At 41.6% G+C, this 13,771-nt stretch overlaps 1 protein-coding gene across 1 annotated transcript in view; it reads right to left on the bottom strand.

Annotated features, from left to right (window-relative positions):
- The window catches only part of LOC117468194 (ALK tyrosine kinase receptor-like), a 547,997-nt gene that overhangs the window by 95,055 nt on the left and 439,171 nt on the right, over positions 1-13,771 (bottom strand). The window contains 1 exon segment of the mRNA XM_034112221.2: positions 8,452-8,583. Coding sequence (XP_033968112.1) covers positions 8,452-8,583 — 132 coding nt within the window.

Below are 13,771 nucleotides of genomic sequence, written 5' to 3'. Positions count from 1 at the left end.
CTGTCTTCCCTAAGACAGTCCTAGCAGTTGGCACATTTAATAAAACCACAGCATTCGATCTCAGGCAGTAGCCACTTACAATTTTACGTGAGATCAGGGAGTAGATATAAGATGGAAGTTTCCCTAACATGGCTTTGTATATAAAAATGTACCAGTGACTGAGCCTCCGTACAGTTAGTGACAGCAAACCAGCCCTTGCATACAGGGTACAGTGATGGGTTAATGCTTTACAGTTTGTCACAAATCTGCACTGTGATACGCAGCATCTAACTTGACCAGACAATTGGCAGGTGCATTCATATACATCAGATCACCATAGTCCAGCACAGGTAAAAAGGTCACAGTGACTAGCCTTTTCCTGGCCTCAAGCGAGAAACAGGACTTGTTTCTGTAGAAGAAACCTAGCCTAACCCTCAGCTTTTTAAGCAGGTTATTGACATGAAGTTTAAAAGTGAGACAATCATCAAGCCAGATAGCAAGGTATTTGTAACAGGTAACCACTTCAAGTTTTATTCCTTGCGTAGTTACAATATCTAAAACAGGCTCTGGTGTCTTTTTAGCTTTAGAAAAGAGCATTACCTTGGTTTTCTCAACATTTAAAAGAAGCTTTAGTTCAGAGAGCTGAGTCTGAATAATGTTAAAAACAGCCTGTAATTTGACACCAGCCTCCTTAATGGAGGGACCTGCACAGTACATCACGGTATCATCCACATAAAAATGTAAAGTAGCTTCATCCACATTTTCACCTAAATTGTTGATGTAGATGGAGAATAAAAGTGGACCTAAAACAGAACCTTGGGGAACACCATTTGCAATGTTCAACCACTCAGAAGACAGCCCATCAAAATGAACACATTGGGACCTTTCAGAGAGGTAGTTTACAAACCACCCCACTGCAAGGCTGGACATGCCTATACTGGCTAGCCTCTGCTTTAAAATGTGATGATCGACGGTGTCAAACGCTTTTGAAAGGTCAATAAATAGAGCTGCACAACTCTGCTTATTATCTAAAATACTCGCCACATCATTCACCACTTTCATTGTGGCAGTGATGGTGCTATGTTGCTTTCTGAAGCCTGACTGATGTTTAGACAGGATGTCATTTGTACATAAAAACACCTTTATCTGTTCACTCACTAAGCGTTCAAGAACCTTAGCCAGAACTGACAACTTAGAGATTGGCCTATAGTTATTTAATAAGGTGGCCTCCCCTCCTTTTAGCAAAGGCAGGTCATACGCTGACTTCCACAATTTTGGAATTGTGTTAGTGCTGAGGGAGAGGTTAAAAAGAGTAGTGAGAGGTGGAGCAATACAATCTGCAGCTATCTTTAAAAAGAAAGGTTCTACGTTGTCCGGGCCAGCCGGTTTCTTAGGTTCTAACTTGGTTAAAGCTTCACGAACAACATCAACAGTAAAAGGGGTAAAACTAAAAGGGTTTTCCAACACACGTTTTTCAGAGTCACATACTGTAGCATTCACAGAATCAGAGTTAGTGACAGAATCAAATAGAGAACCACAGGACACAAAATGCTCATTAAAGCAATTTAGCATAGTAGCCCTGTCCGATATAGAGCCAGATGCTGTGGTAATGCACGGAGGTAGCTCATTACGGATATCGCCGGTGGATAACGATTTAATGGCTTTCCAAAATGTTCCAGGATTTTTCAGATTCTTTGTGGTTACTGACAGATAGTACTTTGATTTAGCACTTTTGATTTGCGATGTGAAGCTATTCCTTAGCTGCCTAAAACGCAGCCATTCTACCTCTGAGCCTGATTTCCTAGCCTTTGCCCAGGCCTTGTTTCTCTCATGAAGGAGACTGGAAAGATTAGCAGAAAACCAAGGATTGTCTCGTCCCTTTACTCTAAATGTACGCAGGGGTGCATGTCTATCAATGATCTCCATAAAACCAAGATAAACATAAGACCATGCGGTTTTTACATCAGCACACAGATCGATTTTACCCCAATCAAAATCAAACAGATCATGCACAAAACCCTGCTCCACAAAATGTTTTTTGTCTCTCTTAATGATAATGCGAGGTTTAACCTTTTGGATCTTAGTGTCCCTAATTGTGGCTACAACACAGTGATCACTCAGATCATTTGCAAATACTCCCACAGATGAATATTTATGGGGAACATTAGTTAAAATGAGATCAATTAGGGAGGATTTATTAGGGGACTTAATGTTAGGGCGAGTAGGACTGTCCACAATCTGAGTAACATTTAAAGAGATACAAAGGTTTTTAAAATCCTCTGACACTGCAGTTAACCAGTCCCAGTTAACATCTCCAAGTAGCACTATTTCCTTGTAGTCTAGTTGTGATAAAAGATTTGCTAGTGAAGACAAAGAGTCTTTGACAGCTGAGGGGGGTCTGTAACAATTCACTACCATGACCTGTTGACCCTTTGCCACTTCTATATGGCTAAAAATTCAAATTGCTTACTGATCGATTTGGAAACTAATGTGGTTACACTGAACTTATTCTTAACATAAATGGCAACGCCACCACCTTTATTAAGCCGGTCGGTACGAAACACATTAAAACCATTTAAGGCAATGTGAGGCCAAAATAGATTTGTTTAGCCATGTTTCTGATAAAACAATGACGTCAAAGTCAGTCGAGCTCGCCCAGATACGGACAAAATCTAGTTTACCTAATAGACTGCGCACATTCAAGTGGATGAAACCCAACCCAGACCTAGCTTTAAAATCAGCAGGAGTAGCGATCTGACTACTACTACTGGGCGGAAGAGGGTTAGGTTGTACATTTCCTGACAGTAATAACAACAACAAAACCAGGCATCTTTTCCTCTTAAACGACACACATACATTGTCATCTAATTTAGAAACACCGGAAAAGTCTGCGAGAGTGTGATTAGAGCTTAAGAAGCAGTCCTAAAGAACCATCATCTAGGGAAAACAAAAAAGACAAACATATTTTGTCGAGCAGATTGTCTGTGACAAGGCAACCGGTAATTGTTTGAGCAACACATCCGAACCTTTGCAGGGGATGCCCACTGCGGGTGGCAGAACAGACCTGAATCCAGTAGACTTCTCAGAATGACTAGAGATCTTCTCATAGTCCAAAACAGTTAACAGGCACAGCAGAATCCCGATATGGGCCATTTTCCCAGACCAGCACACAGTATCTGCGATGTTCCTGGAGCAAAATCAGCACAGCAGCAAAGGACAGGTGAAAACAGCAGCGTGGAAGCGCTCCGGTCCCTCCGTGGAATCCCCGGGGTGAAAGAAGGCCTCTGCAACAGCAGAACCAGGACAGGTGGAAAGCAGGCCCCAGCGGTGGTAAAATCCTCCTCCGTACAGCAGCACACGCCCGGTGGAAGCAGGCCAAGCCCGAAGCGTGGATCCACTCCGTCTCTCCGCGACGACTCCGGGGTAAAAACCTCTCCAGTACAGCCGTATTCTACAGGTGGGAGCAGGCCTCCGGAGATCGCAGATCGCAGGCAGCAACAGGTGGAGCCGCTCCGTCTCTTCGCGACGAGCAGGCCTCCGTAAATCGCAGATCGCATGCAGCAACAGGTGGAGCCGCTCCGTCTCTTCGCTCCGTCTCCGGAGGAAAAACACCTCAGTACAGCCGTACTCGACAGGTGGGAGTAGGCCTCGGCAGATCGCAGACAACTAAAACTACTACTTGTATAAGCAGGGATGGCTAAAAGTTTGTAAGCAGGAGAGCTAGATGCTAACAGATTCCAGATGCTAACAGGTAGTGCGAGCCTGTAGAAATTGCGACTGCCTCCAATGACAGCGTAGGATCTTTAACGTCTACATGCTACCACTGGCTCAGATAATGAAGAACAACAAAATAAGTTACCATAGCTATGCGGATGACACAAATTTACGTAACAATTTCACCAGGAGACTATGCTCCAATTCAAACAATGAGTAAGTGCATTGAACAAATCAATGACTGGATGTGTCAGAACTTTCTCCAATTAAACAAAGATAAAACTGAGGTAATGGTTTTTGGAGCCAAGGCAGAACGTTTAAAAGTTAGCGCTGAGCTTCAGTCTGCAATGTGCAAAACAACAGATAAAGCCAGAAATCTAGGTGTAGTCATGGACTCTGACCTGAGTTTCAACAGTCACATTAAAACAGTTACTAAATCAGCCTACTATCACCTAAAGAATATATCTAGGATTAAAAGACTAATGTCACAGCAGGATTTGGAAAAACTTGTCCATGCCTTTATCTTCAGTAGACTCGACTACTGCAATGGTGTCTTCACAGGTCTCACTAAAACATCTATTAGGAAGCTGCAGCTGATTCAGAACGCCGCTGCTCGAGTCCTCACTGACACTAAGAAAGTGGATCACATCACTCCAGTTCTGAAGTCTTTACACTGGCTTCCTGTGTGTCAAAGAATAGATTTCAAAATACTGCTGCTGGTTTATAAAGCACTGAATGGTTTAGGCCCAAAATACATTTCTGACCTCCTGCTAAACTATGAACCATCCAGATCTCTCAGGTCTTCAGGGACTGGTCAGCTTTCTGTCCCCAGAGTCAGAACTAAACATGGTAAAGCAGCGTTCAGTTATTATGCTCCAAATATCTGGAACAAACTCCCAGAAACCTGCAGGTCCGCTGCAACTATGACTACTTTTAAATCCAGGCTGCATACTTATCTTTTTGCCGCTGCTTTTAATTGAACTATTCATATCTTAACTGCACTGTAACTTTTATCCATGTATTTTTTCTTTTAATGTTTCTTTTATTAGCTTTTCTTTTTAATGACTGTTTTGAAATGCCATTTTCTTAATGTCTTTCATTTTTTGTAAAGCACTTTGAATTGCCTTGTGTTGAAAAGTGCTATATAAATAAACTTGCCTTGCCTTGCCTTAAACTGTGGGTTTTTCTCTGGAAGTGTTTCCTTGTACGATGTGAGGGTCTAAGGATAGAGGGTGTCGTTTTTCTCATACTGATATTCTGAACAATCTGTGCTGTTGTATTTGCTGTAAAGTGTCGCTACTGTAGGCTATTTTTATTATATGTACAGCACATTGGCTCGACCAAAAATTGTTTATAAATGTGCTATATAAATAAAACTTGATTTGATTTGATTTAAGAATTTACCAACATCGCGAGACATTCCAACACCAGACAAAAAATGTGCAGGTAGATTAGTAAGCCTAGTGTTTACCCTTCAGTTTAATCAAGTTCCCTCCGCTTCGCGTCGGGTTCCCTGATCATCCTGTCGCGTGTTCTTTTCCCCACAATGACCGCCTCGCTGCACATTATCCCGCTTATTACATGGCCATATACTGAACACACTACAGAGCCCATTCCGTGTCCTGTTAGTGTTCACTTCCTCTCTACCTTCTTCTGGTGATTTATCTGACGTCCAGCGCTCCGTCTTTTAACCTCTTTTCCTTTCTCTTTCTTGATCCTCCTTAGCAACCTTCATTATAGTCCTTGACAGTGGTCTGTACTGCTGTATTAACAACGTGTCATATGTTAAGAATTTACAATCAGAATCGAGTTTTCAACTAAGCCGTGTAATACAAGTTGTTAGTAGCCTTAAGGGCCAACACAGTTGTTATGCTAAACCACATCGCCCTTCACTGGATGTCTAATGATATAATATAAAAGTAGTGTAACTCATTACATTTCAGAGACAGTAATATTGTAATGTAACTTATTACAACAGTATTAAGTTATATGTACTGTATTACATTTTGGAAGTAACTTGCCCAACACTGTTGGTGAATGATGACTTGTAGAATGTAAAGCGTTTTGAGGGGTCGTAAAGACTGGTTAAAGCGCTAAATAAGTACAGTCCATTTACCATTTTTGTTGTAACACGGACAATAACTGCAGTTATTTTATTTGGTTGAGGTATCTACCAAAGAAGGACTTGGTGGTTACGATAGCATCATTAATGGCTACCATGGATAAACAACAAAAGACATCAAAGACATCACATCACTGGTCTTACTGGGCAGGACCTACTACTTAACATTTCTGCAGGCATCCACCTTTGATCTAAGCGGCATTTCTCTGTAGTTGCAGGGAAACGGTAGTGTTGCAAAGTAGTGGGGTGTCAGAAGAACTTAGGCTGACAAGATTAAGTACAGGAAGTTCTGACTCAAAGTGTGGAGGATGTGTTCTTGCATAATGATGCTGAGGCAGGGCAGTGAGGGAGATACACAGGGATTAGATTTCCCTTATACATCAGGGATCTTTGTGATTGACACCAGCTAAGTGTGTTCCTCCTTGCCTCCTCTTTGCTTTTTCCCCATGAATGAGCCTTGGCACATCTTATGAAGGATTTACATTGATCAAATCAGATGAAGATCATAGAGAATAGGGTATCAGAGAACACTATCTGACTCGGATAGCGGGGGGGTAATTGTGACAAGTGATGGAGATGAACATGGAAGAAATGCAGAGCCTTAGGTACCGCAGACTGTGGGTGACAGCGAGAGAAAAGAGACACGTGTGAGTATCACAGCGGACTCACAAATCAACTATGGATTGTCAGTCCTTGTCCTCGATCAAAACCGATAAAGGGTAAATCTAATTTAAGAATGGATTGAGAGACAGAGAGAGATTCAAATGACAGTTGCCCTTCATGCATCTGTGCACTCCCAGCATGATCAGGGCGCTCAGCGGAAAGGTGTGTGGAGATGAGGAGAAAAGAGCTGTCACATGCGTAAGATTTCCTGACAACTTGTTTCCACAAAGTTTTCCTCAATGAATATAGGCAAATAAATGAAATAATATGAATGTCATAATGAACCCACTTTTATTTAACTACTTTTTACGTTGTGTAGGCTTACTGTATATTCAAGCACAATTACATTACGAGTTTTAAATGTGTTCAACTAGCAGAACTCGTTTCAATTACACAATTTTACTATCAACGTAGCCAAGCAACTGAATTGAATAAATAGCCTGTTAGCTCATTCGCTAATTTCACAGGAAGTTAGCATTCAATGCGTAACATGCTAACTTCCTTTGGCATACAGTACATACAATAAAAAATCTGTTCTTACAGGGAACGTTTTCTCCGTTTTTAAAGCCCATGGACTTACTATTGTAATAGTGGGCAACGTAAGAATATCTGGAGTGTAGTCTAATGTTTTGGCCGACAGGGATTGCATTGAGAGCTTCACCATGTCTTCACCATGAGCATGGGTCTTCCGAGGGTCCCTTAGCTGTGGAGGACGTCCTGCCTCGTTCCTGTGCCAAAGACGCTGAGTCTCTGTGTGGCTAGAACTTGAACATTGCAAGTTTTTAATTACATTTATGTTTCTAAAAATAAACATTTTTGTTATTCTAATATGTTGCAATTTTCACAAAATGTAATTTCCCCATGGGATTAATACATTTTTCTGACTGTTTGATTGATAATAAATGGTTTGCATTTGTACACGGTGTTATGTGGAAATAAGTGGAAAACATTTCCCTTCTAAGACCCATACGTTTGTGTCAAGTATCATCCCAGTCTCCCCTCTTGTTATTGACCTGAATACACTATTACCAGTCTTATTATGTTCTTTACAAAATATCATTTGAATAGAAATAGTTAAAGATGGTAACAGAAAGATGGTAACAGAAAGTAGTCAATGGATTTGTATTTTTCTGATTGTCTCAAATTACCATTTACACGTACCCACTCTCATTACGTTAAAATGGAGATTATACCCTTGGGTTATCCCCTCAGGCCAATTAGCCCTGATAAGTCCTTCAGCAGGAAGTGAACGAGCGCCTCGCTGGGAGTTTCACCCTCTCGTTAGCCTCTTATCTCTCAGCTCCTACTGTTAGCAAACCTATGAGCGCAAGGGAGCAGCCATCGTTTTAATAAGCACCACATGGGAGGCTGACCTGCGCTGTGGGTAGCAGGCAAATTCATTCTGGTCATTTTAGTACGGGTGAAAAACTGTGAAATCAAACTACATCATTAAAAGATAAACAGTAGGGGGTAAGAGTTTTGAACTGTGTATCATTTAACCGTGAGGAAAATGTAAATATGCACCCATGCCAGTACAGGACTAAAACATGAACACACACACACACACACACACACACACACACACACACACACACACACACACACACACACACACACACACACACACACACACACACACACACACACACACACACACACACACACACACACACACACACACACACACACACACACACACACACACACACACACACACACACACACACACACACACACACACACACACACACACACACACACAGCATTTTTTTCTGCCTTCCCCCTTGCCTCTCTGTTTTTCGCAGGCGCTCAGTTGTTGCTCCGATAGGCAGCAGGATGCAACGGCTTCATTAAAGACAGCTCACACGGATGAGGAGTTTTACACGGTTCTGATCCCGACATGAATGCAGTAAGGATAGCGGACACTCCTCTTGCACTGTCTCAGCTGTGCTCGTGTATCACAGTGTACTCACTACAGAGGTCGCCTTCGTCATCGCCGAGCGGACAGTCGGTGCTGAAGTCACACAGCTTGTCCAGGGGGATCCCCGGCCCCTGGTGGCAGTGGTACTGGCCCTCCAGGGTGACGTTTGGGCTGGGAGGGGGCGCTGGAAACAAGGGAAGGAAAATAAAAAAAGTGTTTATTTATGAGAGCGCAGCACGTTAATGGACTTCAATATGAAAGAGTTAGCAACAATGCTAATTAACAACTATAGTTCCTAGATAAAAAACAAACACAGAATACAACACCACTGTTGTGCAATAACAATTGTGTGCAATATGTAAATGTGTTACGAATGTTAGTTGTACAATTCGAATATATATGTATTTTTTTTTTTTTAAATATTATGTGCATGCCCTTTCTAATAGGGTTTTCTTTTTTTGTGTACATTTTCCCTCTCTAAATCAATGTCATTTGTAAATTAAATCTGTAAATCAGATTCTGATTCTGAAGAAAAGAGGAAAATGTAAGAAAATGATATGAAACACAAAACATTTCAAGGTTGAAAAAAACTAAATAAATAATTCAACATGTCTTATTATGATTGAGATGGGTCATTTTAATGGAATAAATATAGGGATCTTGTTAATGGCAGATGGTATGCTATTTTAAAAAGGTGACTAAACATCCATTTCCTTACACTGTGCAGTTAGGAAATGAAACGACTGAAAAATCTACCTTTCGAGCCAGAAAACAGCCTCCGAGTTAATGTATTGAACATAACAGCTAGATTTATATGTTGGACACAAAACACAAATCAGTAGCTGAGGGATAACATTATTTACACACAGTAGAACATAGTTACAGCTACATAAAAGTGCATCAGTCAGTAAACCCTGTATGACACTCTGTAGCAGCATAAATAACTTTGGGCTGCGTAAGCATCTGGCTCTGAGTACAGTGCGTATCCATCAGCGGAGGAACACCAAAAACAATGACATATACTGTATCAGGCACACACACACACACACACACACACACACACACACACACACACACACACACACACACACACACACACACACACACACACACACACACACACACACACACACACACACACACACACACACACACACACACACACACACACACACACACACACACACACACACACACACACACACACACACACACACACACACACACACACACACACACACACACACACACACACACACACACACACACCTGTCGACACCTCAACTGTAACCCGGGACATTTGCATATCTATGCAAATCAGAGGAGGGATATCTCTAGGTTGTGAAAACTAACTGCCTACCTCCACTTAAATCATCCGATGCTGATAAGTAAAGAGAACAAAAACAGCAAAGTGTGGAAAGAACTGTCCTCTGATGGGGATCTGTGTTCTCTCCCTCTCTCATAGCAACACAAAGATAGGAGAGATTCTTATTGTGAGTGACTGGCTCCGCTTACTGTAGTTTGCCCTTGATCTGCAATATGTAGATTTGTTCTCTGTTCAGACGGAAGTGTGATAACGTTGGAGACCATGACAGGACAGGCGGCGTGGAGCATCATTCCGTTAGCTGGGCTGACAAGATAGGCGGTGATGCTACAGTAATTTTAACACAAAGTTCGTAATGAGTGCGCTCTTTAATATCAGTTTGCATTATATTCAGGATGACGCACCTTCAGAAGCACTTTTCTCAAGATCAGACGTAGGGCGATGCGCTCACAGATGTGGCAGGACAAGATTAAGTGGAGCATAAATCAACAAGGAAAACATTTATGACGTTGTGGGTTGTAGGGGAATAAACAAAACAACAAAAGTGTTAAACCCCATTAATCAGTGGTGTCACTGCTGTATCTGGATGTTGCTTTTCGTAATGCACCAGAGCTCCCCAGACAACAACCAAGATAGGACAAAACAATATTACGATTTTGAAGATAGAATAAATGACGGCAACTTCAGCAGTTCTAGGAATTCACCCTGTATGACCTTGTTTTGGAAAATCTAACTTTGTCTCACATGCCTCAACGGTAAACAAAGAATTGAAGTAAATGGCGGCCGAGTTTTACAAAAGCAAAAGTGTTTTAAATAATCTATTTCCAAACTTTAACAGAATACAATCAAAAACAAATGTATCCAGTGGTACAGTAAGCTCACTATTTCCCCAAAACATCAAGTTTCTCTTTAAATCACACGGAATAAGTCACACTTGATCAGGCTTTCATTTGTGTATACACTTTGAGTGCATAAGTGCGATAACGAGTACAAGTATTGCAAATTGCTCCCCAATGGTGCACTTATAAAAAAAAGGAAAAAAAAGTTGATTGTAGAGCAATGGACACAGCAGCTGTTGGGATTCCTCCGGTGAACAACCCACTGTACAAAAAGACATCTTTTTCACCAAGTATACCGCTAACTTGTCGCTGGGATAATCGGTTATTTGAGCAGTCTGAAAGTAAGGATTTGGTACGACAAACGATATCAGCGATGATGATTGTTTCTTCTGACTGCACAACAGCCATATTTGATTTGTCTGTCCTGTATAAATTATCACACTGAACATTTAAAAACCTACTTAACTCAGTAAAATAATAATAATAGCTTGGATTTATATAGCGCCTTACATGACACCCATGGTACAAAGAAGAACAGGAGTAGAAACAAACATAACAAAAACAAAAGGCAGTCAGACAAACAGTCAGACAGACACAACAACAAATAGATTAGGGGCCAAAGGCCTTAGCAAACAGATGGGACTTGAGGGCCCTTTTGAAGGCGTCAAGCGTGGGGATGTTGCGGATCTCCGCAGGGAGAGCGTTCCAGAGGGTGGGGCTGTCACACTGAAGGCTCTGTCCCTGAAGGTTCGCAAAATATAGTATATATATTATAGTATATATATCTTTGAATTGATCCAAATTGACACACAACATTGGATTGTACATCCTTGGTTGTGTGAGAGCTTTTAATTGATAATATAGCTATTCTGATTTTCCTTTATGCTGTTTTGGATGTTCATACTCACCTTGGAGCTATGCTAGAAAATCAAGTTTCTAAATACATTTCAGGATATCGAGAGTGAGTATTTGATGTACAATGTTGTGGGTAAAGTATTCCTTTAAAAAGGCAATATTATGCTTTTTGGTGTTTCCCCTTTCCTGTAGTGTGTTATAGGTTTGTGTGCATGTAAATGGTTTTCAAATCTCTAAAATCCCAAAGTTCCCTCCAGAGGGAGTTTCTCTCCCACACACTCCCCCTGCCTGAAATGCCTCCATTTGACTCCTTTGTTTACATAGTGACATCACTGCGTAACTCCTGATTCTATTGGCTAGCGCTCCAACACCTTGTACATGATAGGCTAAGGGGCGGGACATCTCTAAGCAGTTGACCAATCACAACAGAGCCGGCCAGCTATCCAATCAGAGCAGACTGGGCTCTGGTTTCAGACAGAGGGTGAAAAGAGGTGCTGCAGCACAGGCAGCATGGACATGTGTCAAAGTAGAGGCACTAAATACAAATATGAACCTAAAATGAGAGGTGTAGGGCCCCTTTAATGATACCGTTTTTTCGTGTTGCTGCAAGCTTAACAGGTTTGATCTACATACAATTTAAGATCAACCACTAAAATATAAATGTCCCAGGGTTAAATGTGTGGGTTATTAGATGTAAAGTGTAAAGTGTGTCTGCTCAAACTATAAAGCAAAAGCGGAATTAATGACCCGCTCAGGAAATATGTAATGTAAAAAGTTTAAGCACACAAATAAAGTACTCAGTTCCAGTAATGACACCAGTTACTTACTGCCACTCTTAGGTAGTTAGACAGAAGTTACTGTCGAGTCATAATGCAGTACAAGGTAAAACATTACACAGCTACAGAAGGCCTGATTTGCAGCACACTGAAATACTTTCGGTCACTGTGGATCGAAAACCTTAAGCATAGGGGAAAACAGAGTCAACCGAATAGAGTCGAAATAGGGGGTGGCATTTTGTATTGGACACAAACACATCAGCTATGGGCCTCCCACACTCTACTCTTGTGACAGAGCCTTAATGGAGACACATTAACCAGTCGGTGAATAGCAAGATCAAAATTCTTTGAAAACATAGAAGCCGGAGTAAATGACTTGGATAGTGAATATCCTTTTATGTCAATGCTGCGCTGCTAACTTTGAATAGTCTTTTTTACATCTAAAAGCTCGCACACGTCACAAAAGAGCACAGAAAAAGGCTAATACGTCATGTTTTATTCAGAGGCCACACAGATGCTTGTGGTTCGTTACCAAATGTTTGAGTATAGATATGGTCTTGCTATGTGTCACGTGCAGCACACACATTATGCATCCCTTGTGCTCAGCGGCTTCCTCTCTGAATAATACTGACACCGCCAGCAAGAACACTTGATCAAGTCAGAAAAGAAGTCAGCTAGGCTTCGGTGAAACCTTCAGGCAAGGCATGTAAATGCATCGATCTGTCTTAGTTTGATGTCAGTGGAGTAAAAGTGTATCACATTGGAGGTGTTGCTGCATTTGAAGGTCCCACAGCAGTGGATCCAGACATGGCCGCTGCACTCCTGGCCTACCGCAGTTCTTAAATCACACTTGTCAGATTGTGAAAACAAACGGGTCAGCAGGGGATGAATTGCCTGTAGGAGTGAGGGAGTGTTGTTCTCCGTGTGCTCAGGGGGGTTGGCTTTGTGAGGAGGATGAGGTGTCAGTGGAGACGGCACCGCAGCTTCTGATACATGGGAAACATGGCAAACATGGGAATCCACGTACTTGTTGGAAACCGCTAAATGGCACAACGTCAACGGCATTGACGTTAGAAAAGAATGAAGAAGGTTATTTCCTCAACAACATGTTGGATTGAGAAGCGTCTAATCTCTCGCAGGTATACCCACTAACGTACATCATGTAAACAGCTGTGCAGACGGGGCACCGCTCAATTAGATGAAGTATCAAGCTATTGTAACTGACATGCCGCTGACAACATCAAAAGGAATATTATTTCAGGTGTAGATGACGAGTGTTTCAAAGGTGTAAGAGAAGAAAAAACAAATCCACAAGACATTGAAAGAAAGCTTTCATCCCGCAACAAAGCGGAACCTATTCAGAGATCAACAGAAGATGCAGTTTTCCAGTCACACGGAAAGAAACGCTGTAAGACAAGGAGCTCTCATAAATTGACACATTAAGTCGAAGAAGCGAAGACATACACCTGTGTCAACTCACATCATGTGTTTGCTTTTTGAAACCGCACATTATTATTTCTGATAGAAACCTGCACAGTATGTCATTCAGATCGCTGCCTTTCAGCGTTTCAGAACAGA

The sequence above is a fragment of the Pseudochaenichthys georgianus genome, chromosome 22 (assembly GCF_902827115.2).
Source record: "Pseudochaenichthys georgianus chromosome 22, fPseGeo1.2, whole genome shotgun sequence".
Classification (NCBI taxonomy): Eukaryota; Metazoa; Chordata; class Actinopteri; order Perciformes; family Channichthyidae; genus Pseudochaenichthys; species Pseudochaenichthys georgianus.
The sequence above is the reverse complement of the archived record's forward strand: the minus strand, read 5'-3'. Positions and strand labels throughout refer to the sequence as shown.